This window comes from Gekko japonicus, unplaced genomic scaffold (genome assembly GCF_001447785.1).
Source record: "Gekko japonicus isolate JY-2015 unplaced genomic scaffold, Gekko_japonicus_V1.1 scaffold1035, whole genome shotgun sequence".
NCBI lineage: Eukaryota > Metazoa > Chordata > Lepidosauria > Squamata > Gekkonidae > Gekko > Gekko japonicus.
The window spans coordinates 380,818-396,158 of record NW_015168078.1 but is presented as its reverse complement, the minus strand read 5'-3'; the positions used below and the strand labels follow the sequence as shown (position 1 = coordinate 396,158).

General features: G+C 41.2%; 1 protein-coding gene across 1 annotated transcript in view; it reads right to left on the bottom strand.

Moving 5' to 3' along the window:
* The window catches only part of RPS6KA5 (ribosomal protein S6 kinase, 90kDa, polypeptide 5), a 41,063-nt gene that overhangs the window by 12,025 nt on the left and 13,697 nt on the right, over positions 1 to 15,341 (bottom strand). Inside the window, exons 6-10 of the mRNA XM_015414666.1 lie at positions 8,788 to 8,891; positions 5,615 to 5,765; positions 4,434 to 4,595; positions 858 to 983; positions 10 to 143 (exon numbers count right to left, since the gene is read on the bottom strand). Coding sequence (XP_015270152.1) covers positions 10 to 143; positions 858 to 983; positions 4,434 to 4,595; positions 5,615 to 5,765; positions 8,788 to 8,891 — 677 coding nt within the window. The remainder of the gene's footprint in view (positions 1 to 9; positions 144 to 857; positions 984 to 4,433; positions 4,596 to 5,614; positions 5,766 to 8,787; positions 8,892 to 15,341) is intronic.

Here is a 15,341-nt window from a genome sequence, read left to right as displayed (position 1 = left end):
TTTCCCTACCTTTTACTAATTATTTTTACTGCATATACTTGACTGGTTTTCTTGTGTAAGCATTTTCGACATATGGAAAAGCTTCCTTCTCCTAGTGGTTTTTCTTTGAGATCCAATTCGTAATGAAGATAAAATGGAGAGTCCTGGGAAAAAAACCTGGCTATATTTAGCAATACTTAACAAACAGGACCAATTGACAAAGAATAACTTTACTTTAGAATAATTATATCGTTTACTATATAACATTGATTGAGGTTTCCTGGTACAATATATTTATCTGCCTGAAAAACAATGACTAACAGGCTGAGTAAATTATAGTGTATAATAGTTTACTTGATTTCAATAATAATTTTTGAATATATTCAACTAAAAATGTATCTTAATATTCAGAAAACAACAATTTACTATAGAGGAAAATCTATGCATGGCAGAAAAAAACCCAGGGTCTTGATTAACAGCTACTAAAATTTACATGCCTGGTTTCTGAAGTCTAAGGATTTGAAATTCTTTAGCATTGTAAGAAAGCATTGAAAGTTATTAACAATTTGAAAGGCAATAAAAATTCTTATATTTTCATATTTGTAAATAAATGTGGACTCTTTCAGCTATGCAGTATTCATGCAGACCTTTGTATTTCCAATTATCCAGCAACTAAAAAATTCTGGTTTAGATTCTGAGGGTTGAAAGACGCTCCAAAAACATTGAATACAGCAAAGAAGGGGCTGCACCAGGAATAAGAAATTGTTACCATTACCCTTACATGAATGGCAAATAGCCCCTTTAGCAGGCTTGGCTTGAAGCCACTGTAAACAGAAAAGCACTTAACATTAAACAGCTAGATTAACTCTTAATACTACCTTCATCATAGCACTTCTGGCAACACTTGTAACTTCAGGTTGATCAACTGCTGTCAGAAACTGAATGGGATCCATGGTGGCTGCATTGCGTTTGAATAAGATAGAGGGTGCCACAAAGGAATATCCCTGAAGACCAAGGAGATAAGATAAACATAAACTCTAAAAAGGACTGAAATCAAATTTTAGCCATAATTTCAATTATTAGGACAGTCGTTAATTCAGACAAAAAATGTATCAGCCTAAAGTTGGGCACGATTCATCATATTTAAGGAGAAAATATAATTTCATATATCATTTCAAGGATAGTAGATGAAGTTCATCTAAAGGAACATTATACCACCTTCTGATCTAAACAACAACGAAAAATATCCCAATAAAAGCAGTTTGTTAAAAAATGCTAAAAAACTGACTCACAGCTTCAATTCTTTTTCACTGATGACAAAGGTTCATACTTCAAACTGGCTAGCTTCCCAAGACACCTATAGTTAAGGTATCAAACAGGCTTATATTATGATAGGGCAAATGTCAAAAATTGTAACTGGTAAAATCAAGTGTGATTTGCTAAAATGTCAGTGAATCACCAGGAAGTATTCAGTTTTGCTGATCTTCCTATTCCTATGTACAAGGAATTCCAGTGATTTTCAGATATGAAAATATGTACATACATTCCAATTAAGCAATTCTGTGTGCCCAGAAATGTGTCCATGAACACCTTGCATGGGTATAGATAGAACATTTTATAGGTCCCTGACAACCTATTTATAAGGTGAAGGAACTAACCTCTCCAGATAGTGGATTCTGGTAATTAATACCATAAGTAAGTAAAGGTAAAGGTTCCCTTGCTTGAAAGCCAGTCGAATCCGACTCTAGGGTTACGGTGCTCATCTCCGTTTCAAAGCCGAAGAGCCAGTGCTGTCCGAAGACATTTCCGTGATCATGTGGCTGGCATGACTAAACACCAAGGCACACGGAACGTACTACTCACTTATCTGACAACAGGACTACTACAGCGATGGGCACAGAGCTCTACTGCTGCAAAATGCAATCTCTGAATCAGAGATATGAAGTGTAAATATTCTAATGCACGGTTTCATGCAGCGACATCAAGGATTTATCAGTAAGGCAGAACATTCTCTTGCATTTGCTCACAAAACAAAGGAGAGGACAATTGAAACCAAAAAGGATTAGCATGTTTATCCTGTTCATCATGTCAAACCATATTTAATTACCAAACTAAATATGCTTTTAAGGATGTTCAAGAGAACTGCATTTTAGCTTTAGGAATTTACTTCTGAATATTGAGATAAAATGGTTCAGACTTTTAGAAAACTGTAGAACTATTTATGTCCAATAATATAACTGGGAAGCTAAGCAGGGTCAGCCCTGGCTAGTATTTGGATGAGAAACCTCCAAAGAATGCCAGGGGCGTGATGTGAAGGCAGGGAATGGCAAACCACCTCTGAACATCTCTTGCCTTGAAAACCCTATGGGGCCGTCATAAGTCAGTTGTGAGTTGACAACACTTTCTACCACCAATATAACCGAACTAAGACATATTTATGAATTTTTTCAGGAAACATGGGATAGCTTTTATTATGTTCATAATAAAAATACATTAAGGCTGCAATACTATGCACACAATGGAATTGTCTTTAAAATAAAGAAACACATATGTGCTATAACAAGCACAAGTGCTATACGTTACACTATTAGCTCCAGAATAAAACTCTGAAATGATATTTATATACTATACAAATTCCAGTGCCAACAGGCTAAGAAACATTCTGAATGCACTAAGTGCTGTTGAAGTAATCTTACCCTGTTATATCTCATTATTCTTCCACTTATTCCTTCTACCACATCACTGAAAAAGCTACACTTCTTTTCCACTACACTTTATATTTATTTAGCTCTGTTTCACATTTTAAAGTCTTCTCCATAGAGCAGTGCTATTGGAACAGCTGGGTATGTTGGGGTGGGGGAGCAACACATGAGCCAGGGCATGTGCAAGATGAAAAATCAAGGATTTCTATGATCAAGCTTTGGAAATGAGTCCCGTGCTCATGTACCATCTTCCTCATATGACAGTAGTGACAAGGATACTTTACATGGAAGATGCTTAAAAGTATTAATTAGAATAAAACTCCTAAGGATCATCATAAGAACAGCCCTATTGGATCAGACCAAAGTCCTACAATCTATCATTCTGTTTCTCATAAAAGCCAACTAGATACCTCTAGGAAGCCTACATGAAGAAACTGAATGCAATAGCCTCCTCGTACTATCCCACCCCCAAAGTGTTTAGAAGGACACATCATCTGAACATACAAGTAGCAACCATCAAGCCCAGATTACTTGAACCACAAACTTTCTTGGAGTTGGCTTACAGCTGTTGAGCGCCAATGCATCACTTTGGAAAGGCATAGGGCCCTCTGAGTCTAGTCAGCTTTATTGGCTCTTTATACATTCTAGTCTCCCTAATAAGATTGGTTACTCAGGGAGTGTGCCAAGAAAAATTGTTATTTTGTTGTGGAATTCGGGGAAACCTTTACTATGATTGCCAGTTTTTGATCTGCACATTATCAGTTCAGGTTTAAATATCTGTGTTTGTGCGTTTTTGGATTCTGGATTTTCAGAAATCCCACTGCATGGGAAATTTGGAGAATAATGTCATTTCCGGGTGACATCATTGCGCCAGACACATTGGATGCCGTGGACCTCTTCAGGGGTGGGGCTTCCCCTGCCGGCAGCTGGCCGGCGGGTGGATCGGGAAGCCCAACATTGGGGGAACCCTCTGCCCCCATCGGGGGGAGGGATGGCAACCCTATAAAACGGCCAAACCACATAGATTTATTCAGATCTTCTCCCCGACACTGTAGAGGGCATGCAACATGGTGCATGATAAAGCCCACTAATATATGTCCTGGTCTGTCCTACTGTTTCTATCACTTCCCTTCTTAATTTAAATTTGTAGAGCTGAGTGAATGGATACACCTAAACCTTTTCCTCCTCCAATTTATTGTGGAGTTCAAAACACTCCAAATGCTGGTCCTTTCACATCTGCTGAACAGAGTCATGACACTACCAGTGTACTCATAAGCAGAGTTACACCTTACTAAGCCCATTGAAACCAGTGGAAAAATAAAACAGAACTTGGTTTTAATCATCATATTTATCCTTCTCTGTGTAACTTTTATCCCCTTTCAAATCAATGACCACAATGTGTCCAATGCTGCTTTGGTCAGCCTGAAACTTCAGCTTGCCTTTTTAACATTTCTTTACCAATCAGTATCTACCAGCTAAGCTCAATATATCCCAAACAGCTCTTCGCCTTTGTCCCCTGTGTTTTTCTGTGCTGGACACACCATTCAGAAAATGTTCTTTGCACATCCACAAGAATTCACATAATCACAATAATTGTTTATATCAACACAAAGACAACACTGTACTAGCAATTTTCAGTAATTTAAATTGTCTTTTTTCAAATCCCTACGTTTATATATTTATATTTGAATTGTCTTTCTACCATAATTCAGTACAAGCACCCACAAATTAGTATTATTATACAGCAATTACCTGGAAGAGCTTATCTGCAGCTTGTGGAGTGGTTGCTGGAGAATATGTTGGATCCATTTCTGTGAACTCCTCTGCAAAGTTACTAACATCCAATTCATCACGAATTACTGGCTTAAATGGAGCTGGCACTTTTTTGGCAGCCATGTCATCCCAGTTTATTTTCTAATCCAGAACATTAAATAAAGTTTAGAAGCCAGTACAAAAAGAAACCTTTAATGCAAGTTGAGGCTGATCCAGTTTTTTTTGCTGACCTAGTTTTTAGGTAGCAAGACCCCATGAAAATGATTTATGGGAGCCTGACAGCAGTGTTCCCTCTAAGGTGAGTTAGTGTGAGCTAGCTCACAGTTTTTTAGCCTCCAGCTCACACATTTTTGTCTTAGCTCAGGAAGGATGGCTCCAGAGCAAACTAATTTATGCAGTAGCCAAATCACTTGCTCACAACTTTAATGCCAGTAGCTCACAAAGTAGAATTTTTGCTCACAAGACTCCACAGCTTAGAGGGAGCATTGCCTGACAGTCATTATCACTTCATTTATCCACTAGGGCAACTGCTGATTTGTTGAATACAAAATAAATACAACAACAAATGGCTTTGGTCTCTGCTTTGCAGGACTACTCTTGTGTACTTTTCTAACTCTATATCTGTTAATTGTGCTTCAAATTATTAGCTATGGTGAGGACTGAAGCTACAATGAATAAATATTCTAGTAGTACAGGAGAACTTTTAACACACACCCCCAGTGGCAGCTTCCTGACCATTCCACACACATTCATTTTAGCAGGAAGTCCTTCACAGATGTGCCCCATGAGGAGTTTTGAGGCTGCCACTGGAAGAAAATACCCCCCCATGCCACCCCATTCTACTTGTACATAGGGAGGACTGGAACCTGCCCTATATAATTTACACGTTTTACTCTTTTAAGAGTAAAATAACTTCAAATGCATCATGATTACAGTTTAAAGTTATTCTTACATCAGTTGAAACGTGGATGATGACTGGATATTCACACATATTTCAAAGTAGTTTATGGAGTATACACAATAAATAAATAGGTGCACATCTTTACAACTAAAACATTCCAAAGTGTGTTCTCTAGAACTAGGATATTTATGGAGAAACAAGCTTTTTCCAAAGGAAAAAAAATGGACAATAGAAACTGACAATAGGATTTTTTTTTCACCTGGAAGAAGGGATGTTGTTTGATTTCGTCAGCACCACTTGAACCACAGCCAAGTCTTTTCTTAGGATCTTTCATCAGAAGACGCTGAATTACATCTTTAGCTAGAGCAGTCATTTCTTCAGGGTAAGGAGGTTCACTTTTTAATATTCTCCTGAAAAAAATGGAAAATAATTAACAATTTTGTGGAATCAAAAGAAGCCAACAAAATGCCTGCCGAATTGTGGAAGTGTCTATGGAAATAGAAGAAGAAGAAGAAGAGGAGAGATTGGATTTATACCCCGTCCTTCACTACCCAAAGGAGTCTCAGAGCGGCTTACAAAGTCCTTTCCCTTCCCCTCCCCGCAACAGGCACCCTGTGAGGCAGGTGGGGCTAAGAGAGCTCTGACAGAAACTGCTCTTTTTCAAGAACAGCTGTGTCAGAACTATGGCTTGCCCAAGGTCATCCAGCAGGTGCAAGTTGAGGAGTGGGGAATCAAACCCAGTTCTCCCAGACTAGAGTCCACGCACTTAACCACTACACCAAACTGGCTCTCACAGTTGACTTGAAAGAAGCTTATACTGAGATTATTGGTCTATCTAATGCAGTACTGTTTCGAGATCCATTGTCAGTCAGAGTGAAATCTTGTTCTACCACTGAACTTTGACCTATCCTTTAATCCCTCTGAAATAAAATGCTAAAATTAGTAATAACGTAATGCATTATATAACATTGGTAGTACCCCAAAACCTGGTTTACTGCCATGTAAAATATGAAGGATTAAAAACTCATATGGATGAGCCTGTTAACTGAATAACTTAGAAATTTTTAAAATTAAGTAATTAATATGAAAAAATGTAGAAACATTACTATACAGAATCAAAACAATTGTTTCATTGATTCAACACTAAGATAATAGTGTGTCTTAAACAAAACTTAGTATAGGACAGTACTGTTCAGCCCCAAAGAAAGAATATTGAATATCTTTCTCAATTTCCATAGCAGGAATGTACCCCAGTATGCACAGTTGTTTGAAAAACATGGGGAATTACCTAAATTTAATCCATTACAACTAGAGAAATAAATCCTTTGATTATCCAATAAGGTTTTAAAAGTATTAATTTTAGACATTGCTAAAAAATAGTAATAGTATCCTACCCCTTGTTTTCAATGATAGAATGACACTTCTCTTGTTGGAAGAGCATTTTTCAGTCACTTGCCCCACTCAATGCAGAGCCTTCCCCCCTTGCCCTCTATGCTGCTTCTAAGGGTTGTCAGCTCCCAGGAACAACCTCTTGGAGAGCTCAGTGGCTGCAGAAGGACTTGTGGGAAAGTGTCACTATACTAGTGAATATTGTTGGATACAAGCCAGTGAACTGGGTTGTGCTGTAAAATTTAGCTATCTATTTAGAATGTATAGTCTACACATAGGCCCAAATGGCAACATCTGTATGTGTGAGGCATGTACGAGCAACATTATGCATCAGCAATTTAATCAAAACCAAGGTTCATACAAAGGAGAGTACTCAGGCACAAACTGAAGGATGGGTTGGACCCTAAGTGCTCTCTCTGTTTATGGTAAACACTTCTCATAGAAGGGGAGGGAGGGCAATTTCTCACCCATTTTTCCTTCTCACTGCAATCTCCCACTTCAATCCCCATAATATTTCAGGGGATCTCGACCCATGTGGGGACAATTGCATAGAAGATTGCAGTGGGAAGGGGGAGGCAGGAAAATTGCCATTTACCAGCACAGCTTCATTCAAGCTACATAGGATCCAAGCCTCAGAGTCAGAACAGCAACACGAGTACATCAAAACTTTTCCATCATGTACACTTTTGGCAACTGCTATGACTGACTTTTAAACTATTTCTTAAAACTCTGAATCAGTGAATATGCAGTTCTGGGAATGGCCAAAAACTTTATAGACCCTTATGAGAATAAAACCACTTTGATTTAGAAATGGAGAAACCAGAAAATTTATCGAACAGCCTGCATCCTTTAGCTTGTGAGTGGTTCAGATATTTTCAGAACAGAAAATTGAAATGTTGCCTAACCTCTGAAATGATCATCACAACTGGATTTTTTCTATACATTTTGGGGAGGGAAGAGTATAAACCTGGAAAAGTCCGAACAAGTGTAGACAGGCAATTTTTTTCTATGATGAAAACTGACAGGCATATTTCTTGTGACTGGCTCCTGTTTAGAAAACAAATCCCAATATTTAAAATGACAGTTTATGACTGAAGTCCAACTAAAGTTAGTCTACGCACAATTTAAACACAAATAATTTTTCATACTAACTTTAGCTGGGCTGGGGACTTTACCAAAGAAGCACACTTGCTTCTTGAGCAAAAAACTTTGATTTGTACTTAGAAAGCACCTGAACGAGTTACTTCTATTACAATCCAGAATTCGGCAAAAACCATGATCAGTAAACTTGTGATTTTTCCCCCCATAACAAGTCAACGGCTTCCAGAAAACTCAATAAAAATTCTGTATGATACTTATATTATCTCTTGATATGTTTAATATTAATATAATAGAAATGAGATGCAGAACTTTCTGAATCAATACAGAATTTCCCTCATTTCTGTTTCTTCATGTTCAAAACAGAGAGTTATGCACATATTTCTTGCTTCAGCTGCCAGTTTCTTTCGTATGCTTTGGGCCAATATTCTGTGATGAGACTAAAAGAGGATCTCTCCTACATTGTGACTACAGGCCTTATGGACAGCCTTGCTTTGTTCCATCACAGAAAGATGCAAAGTGGTTAAAGCACGGTAATAGCAAGAAAGGGAGGATAACCCCACCGAGTATGTATATAGCAAGAGAGAAGCAAAAACACACACTGCCTAATACTGACACTCATACTTCCTTTAAATGAGCAAAGCGACAAACTATCTCAGGCACAGGACCTTTTACTACCAGAGGACAAACCTGAAGTTCTCCTTCAAGTGGTCAGAGATTTCAAGGGTACTAATTCTAGCATGAAAATTGTGAGTCCTGTACTACAACTTACTTACAATGTCCATGCATGATACAAGTATAATCTCTGTAGTATTCCAGGTACTATATCTTTCTGTAGTACCCCACTTTGGGCAACTGTTAATCTTGGATCACGTAAAGTAATATTTTCTTGAAGAGTTTTAAAAGCTACTAAATAATTTGCATCAAGACAGCTCTATAATTTACCTAGATATCTCTGTTTGTGAGTTTCTCTCTCCATCAACTGTAAATGGTGATGCGCCGGTTAATAATTCATACATTAGAACACCTAGACTCCACCAATCAACAGCCTATAAAACAATAGTTATGTTATGAGAATAGAAAAGGACATTAAATAACACATTCAAAGAAACAAAAAAAAAACACAGCCATTAAAAATTTATAAAACATTTAGAAATGGATGCAAATAGTAAAAGAGAACATATTTCTTTTTTCAGGTAAATGGAAAGCTATTTTTGACTCTCAATCTGCAAATACAATTTGTATTAAGTTAAAAGAGAATGTTTATACATGTAGTACTGAACATTTCACAAACAGGATAAAAGCTTTAATGATGAAATGTATCAGTGCTGGAACAGTGGGCATATAACAGCAGATTATTTACAAATGTTGTGGACATCTCCAGTTGTTTCTATTTTTCTGGCAAAAGTTTAAGAGAAACTGCATCTATAATCAAAATATTAGTACCTAGAGCCTCTAAAATATTGTTGCTACGTCATACACAAAATGTTACTTCTAAAATAAAATATTCTATGATTGCTGATATGCTAACAGCTGCAAAAATGATCATAGCTAAAAACTGGTACATTGACCAAAACTTTTCCATCATGGAATGGATTTAAAAGGTTTGCCAAAGGTGAATTTCGCTAAATACACAGAAAATTCGGAAATCTCTTACATGTGTTAAATGCCATCAACTCATTTACGCTTTATGGTGAACTTACAAATTAATGACCTTCAGATGGTCCTATCATTTAACATCCTTGCTCAGGTCTAGCGGTGTGCAAAAAACCCTGGTATTTTCCGGGTTTGGGTATACTGAGCCTGAAAAATATTGGTATTTCCTGATATTCCTGAATCCCAATACCGGGATCCAGTAAATACTCAGGAAAGCCTAATTTTGCAGCTCCATTATATCCTGATATTCCTGAATCCCAATACCGGGATGGTATTCAGATCCAGTAAATACTCAGGAAAGCCTAATTTTGCAGCTCCATTATACTCTATGGGGACCATTATAGTCAATGTTCCCCAAAGACCATAATGGAGAATCAGTCTGGGGGTATCTGGAGCTCTGGGGAGCTATTTTTAAAGGTAGAGGCACCAAATTTCCAGCATAGCTCCTTGTGCCTCTACCTCAAAAAAACTCCCAAGTTTCAAAAAGATTGGACCAGAGGGTCCAATTCTATGGGCCCCCAAAGAAGGTGGCCCCATCCTCTACCGCTTTCAATGGAGGAGGGAAAAGGCATTTAAAGGGCTCACAGTCCCTTCTCCAAGCAGCAAGCTCACCCAGAAGGCATTTAAAGGGACTGTACACTCTTTAAACACCTTTCAAGTGAACTCGTCGCAGTCGCATAGCTTGGAGAAGGCACTTAAGGGACCGCAATCCCTTTAAATGCTTTTTAAGTTCAGCTATCTGAAATATTCGGGATTTGGGGGGCTTGGTCATTTCAGATAGCTGAAAGGCAGCCCCATTTGGTAACCAGCTTTAGAAATACCCAGAAAACACTAGTAAGGTATTTTTCAGCTACATTTTCAGCTCTGTTTATGCTGAATGCACACCCCTACTCAAGTCGTAAAAACTGAAGGCCGTGGCTTCCTATATTGAGTCAATCCATCTCATGCTGACTCCTCTTTTCCTGCAGCCTTCAATTTCTCCTAGCATAATTGCCTTTTCCAGTGAGTCTTGTCTTCTCATAATGCAACCAAAGCATAATAGCCTCAGTTTGATCTTTTTAAGCTTCTTAAGGAGAGTCCAGGCTTCATTTGATCTCACTTATTTGTCTTTTGGTGGTCCATGGTCTCTGTAAAACTCTCATCCAACACCACATTTCAAATGAATGGACTTTCTTCCTATCTGCTTTCTTCCCTGTCCAACTTTCACATCCGTACATAGTAATGGTGACTACTACAGTGTGAATTATCTTGATCCTGGTCTCTATTCACACAACTTTATACTTAACCTTTTCTAGGTCCTTCATGGCTACACCTCCCAGTCTCAATCTCCTTCTGATTTCTTGGTAGTCTCCCTCTCGTTGATGATGGAGCCAAGGAACAGAGAATCCTAAGCAATTTCTATTTCTTCATCATTAGCTTAAAGTTCTAGAATTCTTCAGTAGTCATTACTTCTGTCTTCTTGATGTTCAGCTGTAATCCTGCTTTGACACTATCTGCTTTAACCTTCAACACATTTCAGGTCTTCACTATTTTCTGCCAGTGATCTGGTGTCATCTGCATTTCTCAAATTTGTTAATGTTCCTTCTGCCAATTTTCACTGCACCATCTAAATCTAATCCACCTTTCCTTATGATATGCACAGCATACTGATTGAATAGACATGGAAATAAAATACACCATTGGCTGACACCTTTGCCAACTGGAAACCATTCTATTTCTTTATATTGTCCTAACAGTAGCCTCAAGCTTTGCTGTAATTCATGAAACACAAGCTGATTTTCATCTGAAATTATCTCGTATTCTTCAGTAACCAATGTAAATTTGCAATATGATCTCTAGTGCCTCCTCCTTTTCTGAGTCCAGCTTGAACATCTGGCATTTCTCGTTTTATATTTGGTAACAGTTTTTATTATAAGATTTTAAGCATCACTTTACTCATGTGAGAAATTAGTGCTATGGTTTGATAGTTGCTGCAGTCTTTGATGTCTCCTTTTTCGGATTTGGATTATAGATTGACCATTTCCAGTCTATGGGCCATTTTGTGTTTTCTGTATTTGTGGGTATATTGTTAAGATTTTGATAGATTCCATTTCTGTGGCTTGGAATAGCTCTATTGATATCCCATATACTCCTGGTGATTTGTTTCTCCCAACTGCTCTCAGTGCAGCTTTCACAACTTTCTAAGACTATAGGTACTTCTTCAAAGGATTCATATGGGAAGGAACGTGTCATTCTTTTAATCTCTTCTGTATAGTTCTTTGGTGTATTTTGTTCCCATCTTTCCTTTATTTTGTCCTGTTCTGGTAATGCATTTCCATGTTGATCTTTCAGCATGCCTAACCATGCTTTAACATTCCCTTTGATTTCTTGGATCTTGTGGATCAGATAAACAGGTTGCTTACCTGTAACTGATGATCTTCGAGTGGTCATCTGTGCATTCACACCCATGGGATCTAGTGCGCACGCGCTGGATCGATTGACATTGTAGCAAGCTCTTAACGGATTTTCACGCCCAGACCTCAGGCATGTGCAGGAACCCCACCGTGCATGCCCAGAGGGGTGGGTACAGACATCCCACCAGTTCCTTCGAACCGCCACGAATCAACCCCTATGGAAAAAGTAGAAGCTGACAGCAGCGGGGAAGGAGGGCGGGTGGTGTGAATGCACAGATGACCACTTGAAGATCATCAGTTACAGGTAAGGAACCTGTTTATCTTCGACATGGTCTCTGTGCTTCACACCCATGGGTGATTAGCAAGCAGTGGCCTACCTGGAGGAGGGTGCTGGCAGGTCCTTACTGCGTAGCCGAAGACAAGATGTGACGTCCCATGTTGGTACTAGAGTTCTTTCAGACGTCTAGGGCATAGTGCCTTATGAAGGTGTTAGGCGTAGCCCACATAGCGGCTTTGCAAATGTCCGTCAGGGGAACTCCCCGGAGGAAGGCAGTGGAAGCTGCAACAGCTTGGGTTGAATGGGCCCTGATAGGGCCAGGCAATGGCTGTTTGGCGATCAGGTAGCAGAGGCGGATGAGCCCCGCAATCCACTTTGAGAGGCACTGAGCCGTGATGCGAGTCCCCAGCCTTGCTGGTGCGTACGAGATGAACAGTTGGGAGTCACGTCTCGCTGGGCGGGTTCTGTTCAGGTAGAACAGGAGCGCACGTTTCACATCCAAGGTGTGTAACAGTCTGTCCTCTGAGGATGTTGGAGCCAGGAAGAAATCCGGAAGTCCTCTGCCTGTAGGTGGAATTCTGACACTACCTTTGGCAGGAACGAGGCGAACACCGTCTGGCAAAAAGGACAAGTAAGGCATGTCATGTCTGAAAGCTAGTATTTCTCCAACTCACCTCGCTGAGATGACAGCAACTAGAAAGGCCGTCTTCCACAACAGGAATGTTAGGTCGCAAGATGCGAGTGGCTCAAAGGGTTTCCTCGTGAGCTGACGAAGAACTAGAGGAAGGTCCCAGGGAATGACAGGAGTTTTGATGGGAGGGTATAGGTGCAACAGTCCCTTCAAAAAACGTTTTGAGAGTGGATGCGAAAACAGTGTGCATCCCTCAACTTGAACATGGTAGGCTGAAAGTGCAGCCAAATACACTCTAAACGAGGAGTGTGAGAGTCCCGAGTCAGCGAGGGACAGGAGGAATTGGAAAACTTTCTCGAGGCCTACAGAGGTGGCTTGAGGGGCATCGTCACCCAAGGAGGAACAGAATTTTTGCCATTTGTAGTGGTACGACGTTCGCGTAGTAGGCTTTCTGGCATTTAGCAAAACATTTGCTACGTGGGTGGAAAGCTGTTGATGCAACTCTCCAGGCTGTCAACTTCATCCATGGCACGTCGTGGTACAGGAGCGGGGAGTCGGACAGGAAGAGGAGGTCCTGTGCCGGAGGAAATTGGTGGTAGACCCCTGCTGACAGATCGAGGATGGTCGAGAACCATGGCTACCTCAGCCACCAGGGGGTTATCAGGATGCTGTCCGCTCCATCACTGATGATTTTGCGGACCACTCTCAGAAGCAGGGGTAGTAGAGGGAAGAAGTAGAGAAGTTTCCTGGACCACGGATAGAGGAGACCATCCCCTAGAGACTGTGGATCCCTGCCGCCTCGGCTGCAGAACAGAGGACACTTTTTGTTGGCTCTGGTGGCAAAAACATCGACTTGGGGAATTCCCCACCTGCGGAAGAATGGTAGAAGGTAGGTTGGGTTCATTTCCCACTCGTGGAGACTGCGTCCCGCTCGACTTAGATGGTCTGCCTGCACATTCATGTGTCCTGAGATGTGCATGGCTATCAAGACGACGTTGTGGGCGATGCAAAGGTCCCATAACTGGATGGCAACGTTGCAAAGGAGTAGGGAGACCATGCCTCCTTACTTGTTGACATAACTGAGTGCAGTAGTGTTGTCCGTGAGGACTGTAACACATTTCCCTTTGATCATTGGTAGGAAACTCATGACAGCGAACTGTATTGCAAGCAGTTCCAGGACGTTTATGTGCAGTTTTTGTTTGTGAGTGTTCCACTTGCCTCCGACACAAAGACCCATCATGTGGGCACCCCAGCCCGACAGGGAGGCCTGGGTACGGACAACACTGGCTAGGTAAATGATGTCTGCTACTCTGTCTTGTGGCAGGTAAGCCATGCAACGGTTGGAATCTAGTAGGGCACCTATGTACTGTATTTTCTAAACCAGTTGAAGTTGAGACTTTTCCTGATTGACTTGTAGACCCAGGTTTTCCAGGAGTGCCAGTGTCTTGTTGATGTTTGAGACCACGGCGTCTTTGGAGGATGCTACCAAGAGCTCATCGTCGATGTACAGGTAGATGGAAATACCCTTTAGACGGAGGAAGGCTGCAACCACAATCATAGTATTTGTGAAGACTCTTGGGGCGCTTGAAAGGCCGAATGGAAGGGCGGTATATTGGTAATGCAGATGACCAATTGCGAAGCATAGATATTGGCGGTGGGAGGGGTGGATAGTGAGGTGGAAGTACGTGTCTTGGAGGTCGAGGGTGGCCATCCAGACGTTTCTCTGCAGGAGTGGCATAATCTGCTGCAAGGACACCATGTGGAAGCTGTGGCAGGTCACATAGCAGTTCAACGCTCTTAAATCTAAAATTGGTTGAATGCCTCCATCTCACTTTGGAACTGTAAAATAGTGGGAATAGAATCCCTTCCCTTGCAGATGAGGGGATACCAGCTCAATGGCTCCTTTGTGCAGAAGGACGGACACCTCCTCTAAGAGAGGGGGGAAGGGTGTGTGGAGACGACGACAGGAGTAATGGGGTTCTGGTGGAATTGGATACGGTAGCCTCGGGTCAAGATGGACAACCCCAATTCATCCACCATGATATGACGCCAGGTGTGAAGGAAAGGAGATAGACGGGTTTGAGCTGACTCGGTGGGAAGGAAGTCAAAAGCCCTGCTTGGAGGACTTCGCCTGCTTAGTGCGGGAAGATTTTTGACCGGATCCAAACCTGGGTTTTTGAAAAGTGGGTTTTTAGCCTCCTGAAGACGTACGTGGTCTCCATTGTCTGTCAGGAGACTGACGATACGGAGTGCGCTTTTGCCAGGGCCGAGACCAAGTGCGAGGGCAATATTGTTGCCTCGTGGAGGATACACTCCTAGAGCGCAAGAAGCAAAGGTCATTTTGGGGGGGAACGCGGGGGAACGCAGTTCCCCGGGTGAGGTACGGGGGGCGGGGCACATGACGAAACCCCACCCCCTGTTTCCGTCCGCCCCGCTTCCGGCCCTCATTCAGCCAGGAGGAGGCAGGAGAAGAGGGAGGGTAAGTTGCTTCCTCCCTGCCTCTCCCCACACCTGCCTGCCTGGGACCAGGGAGGGCCTTCGC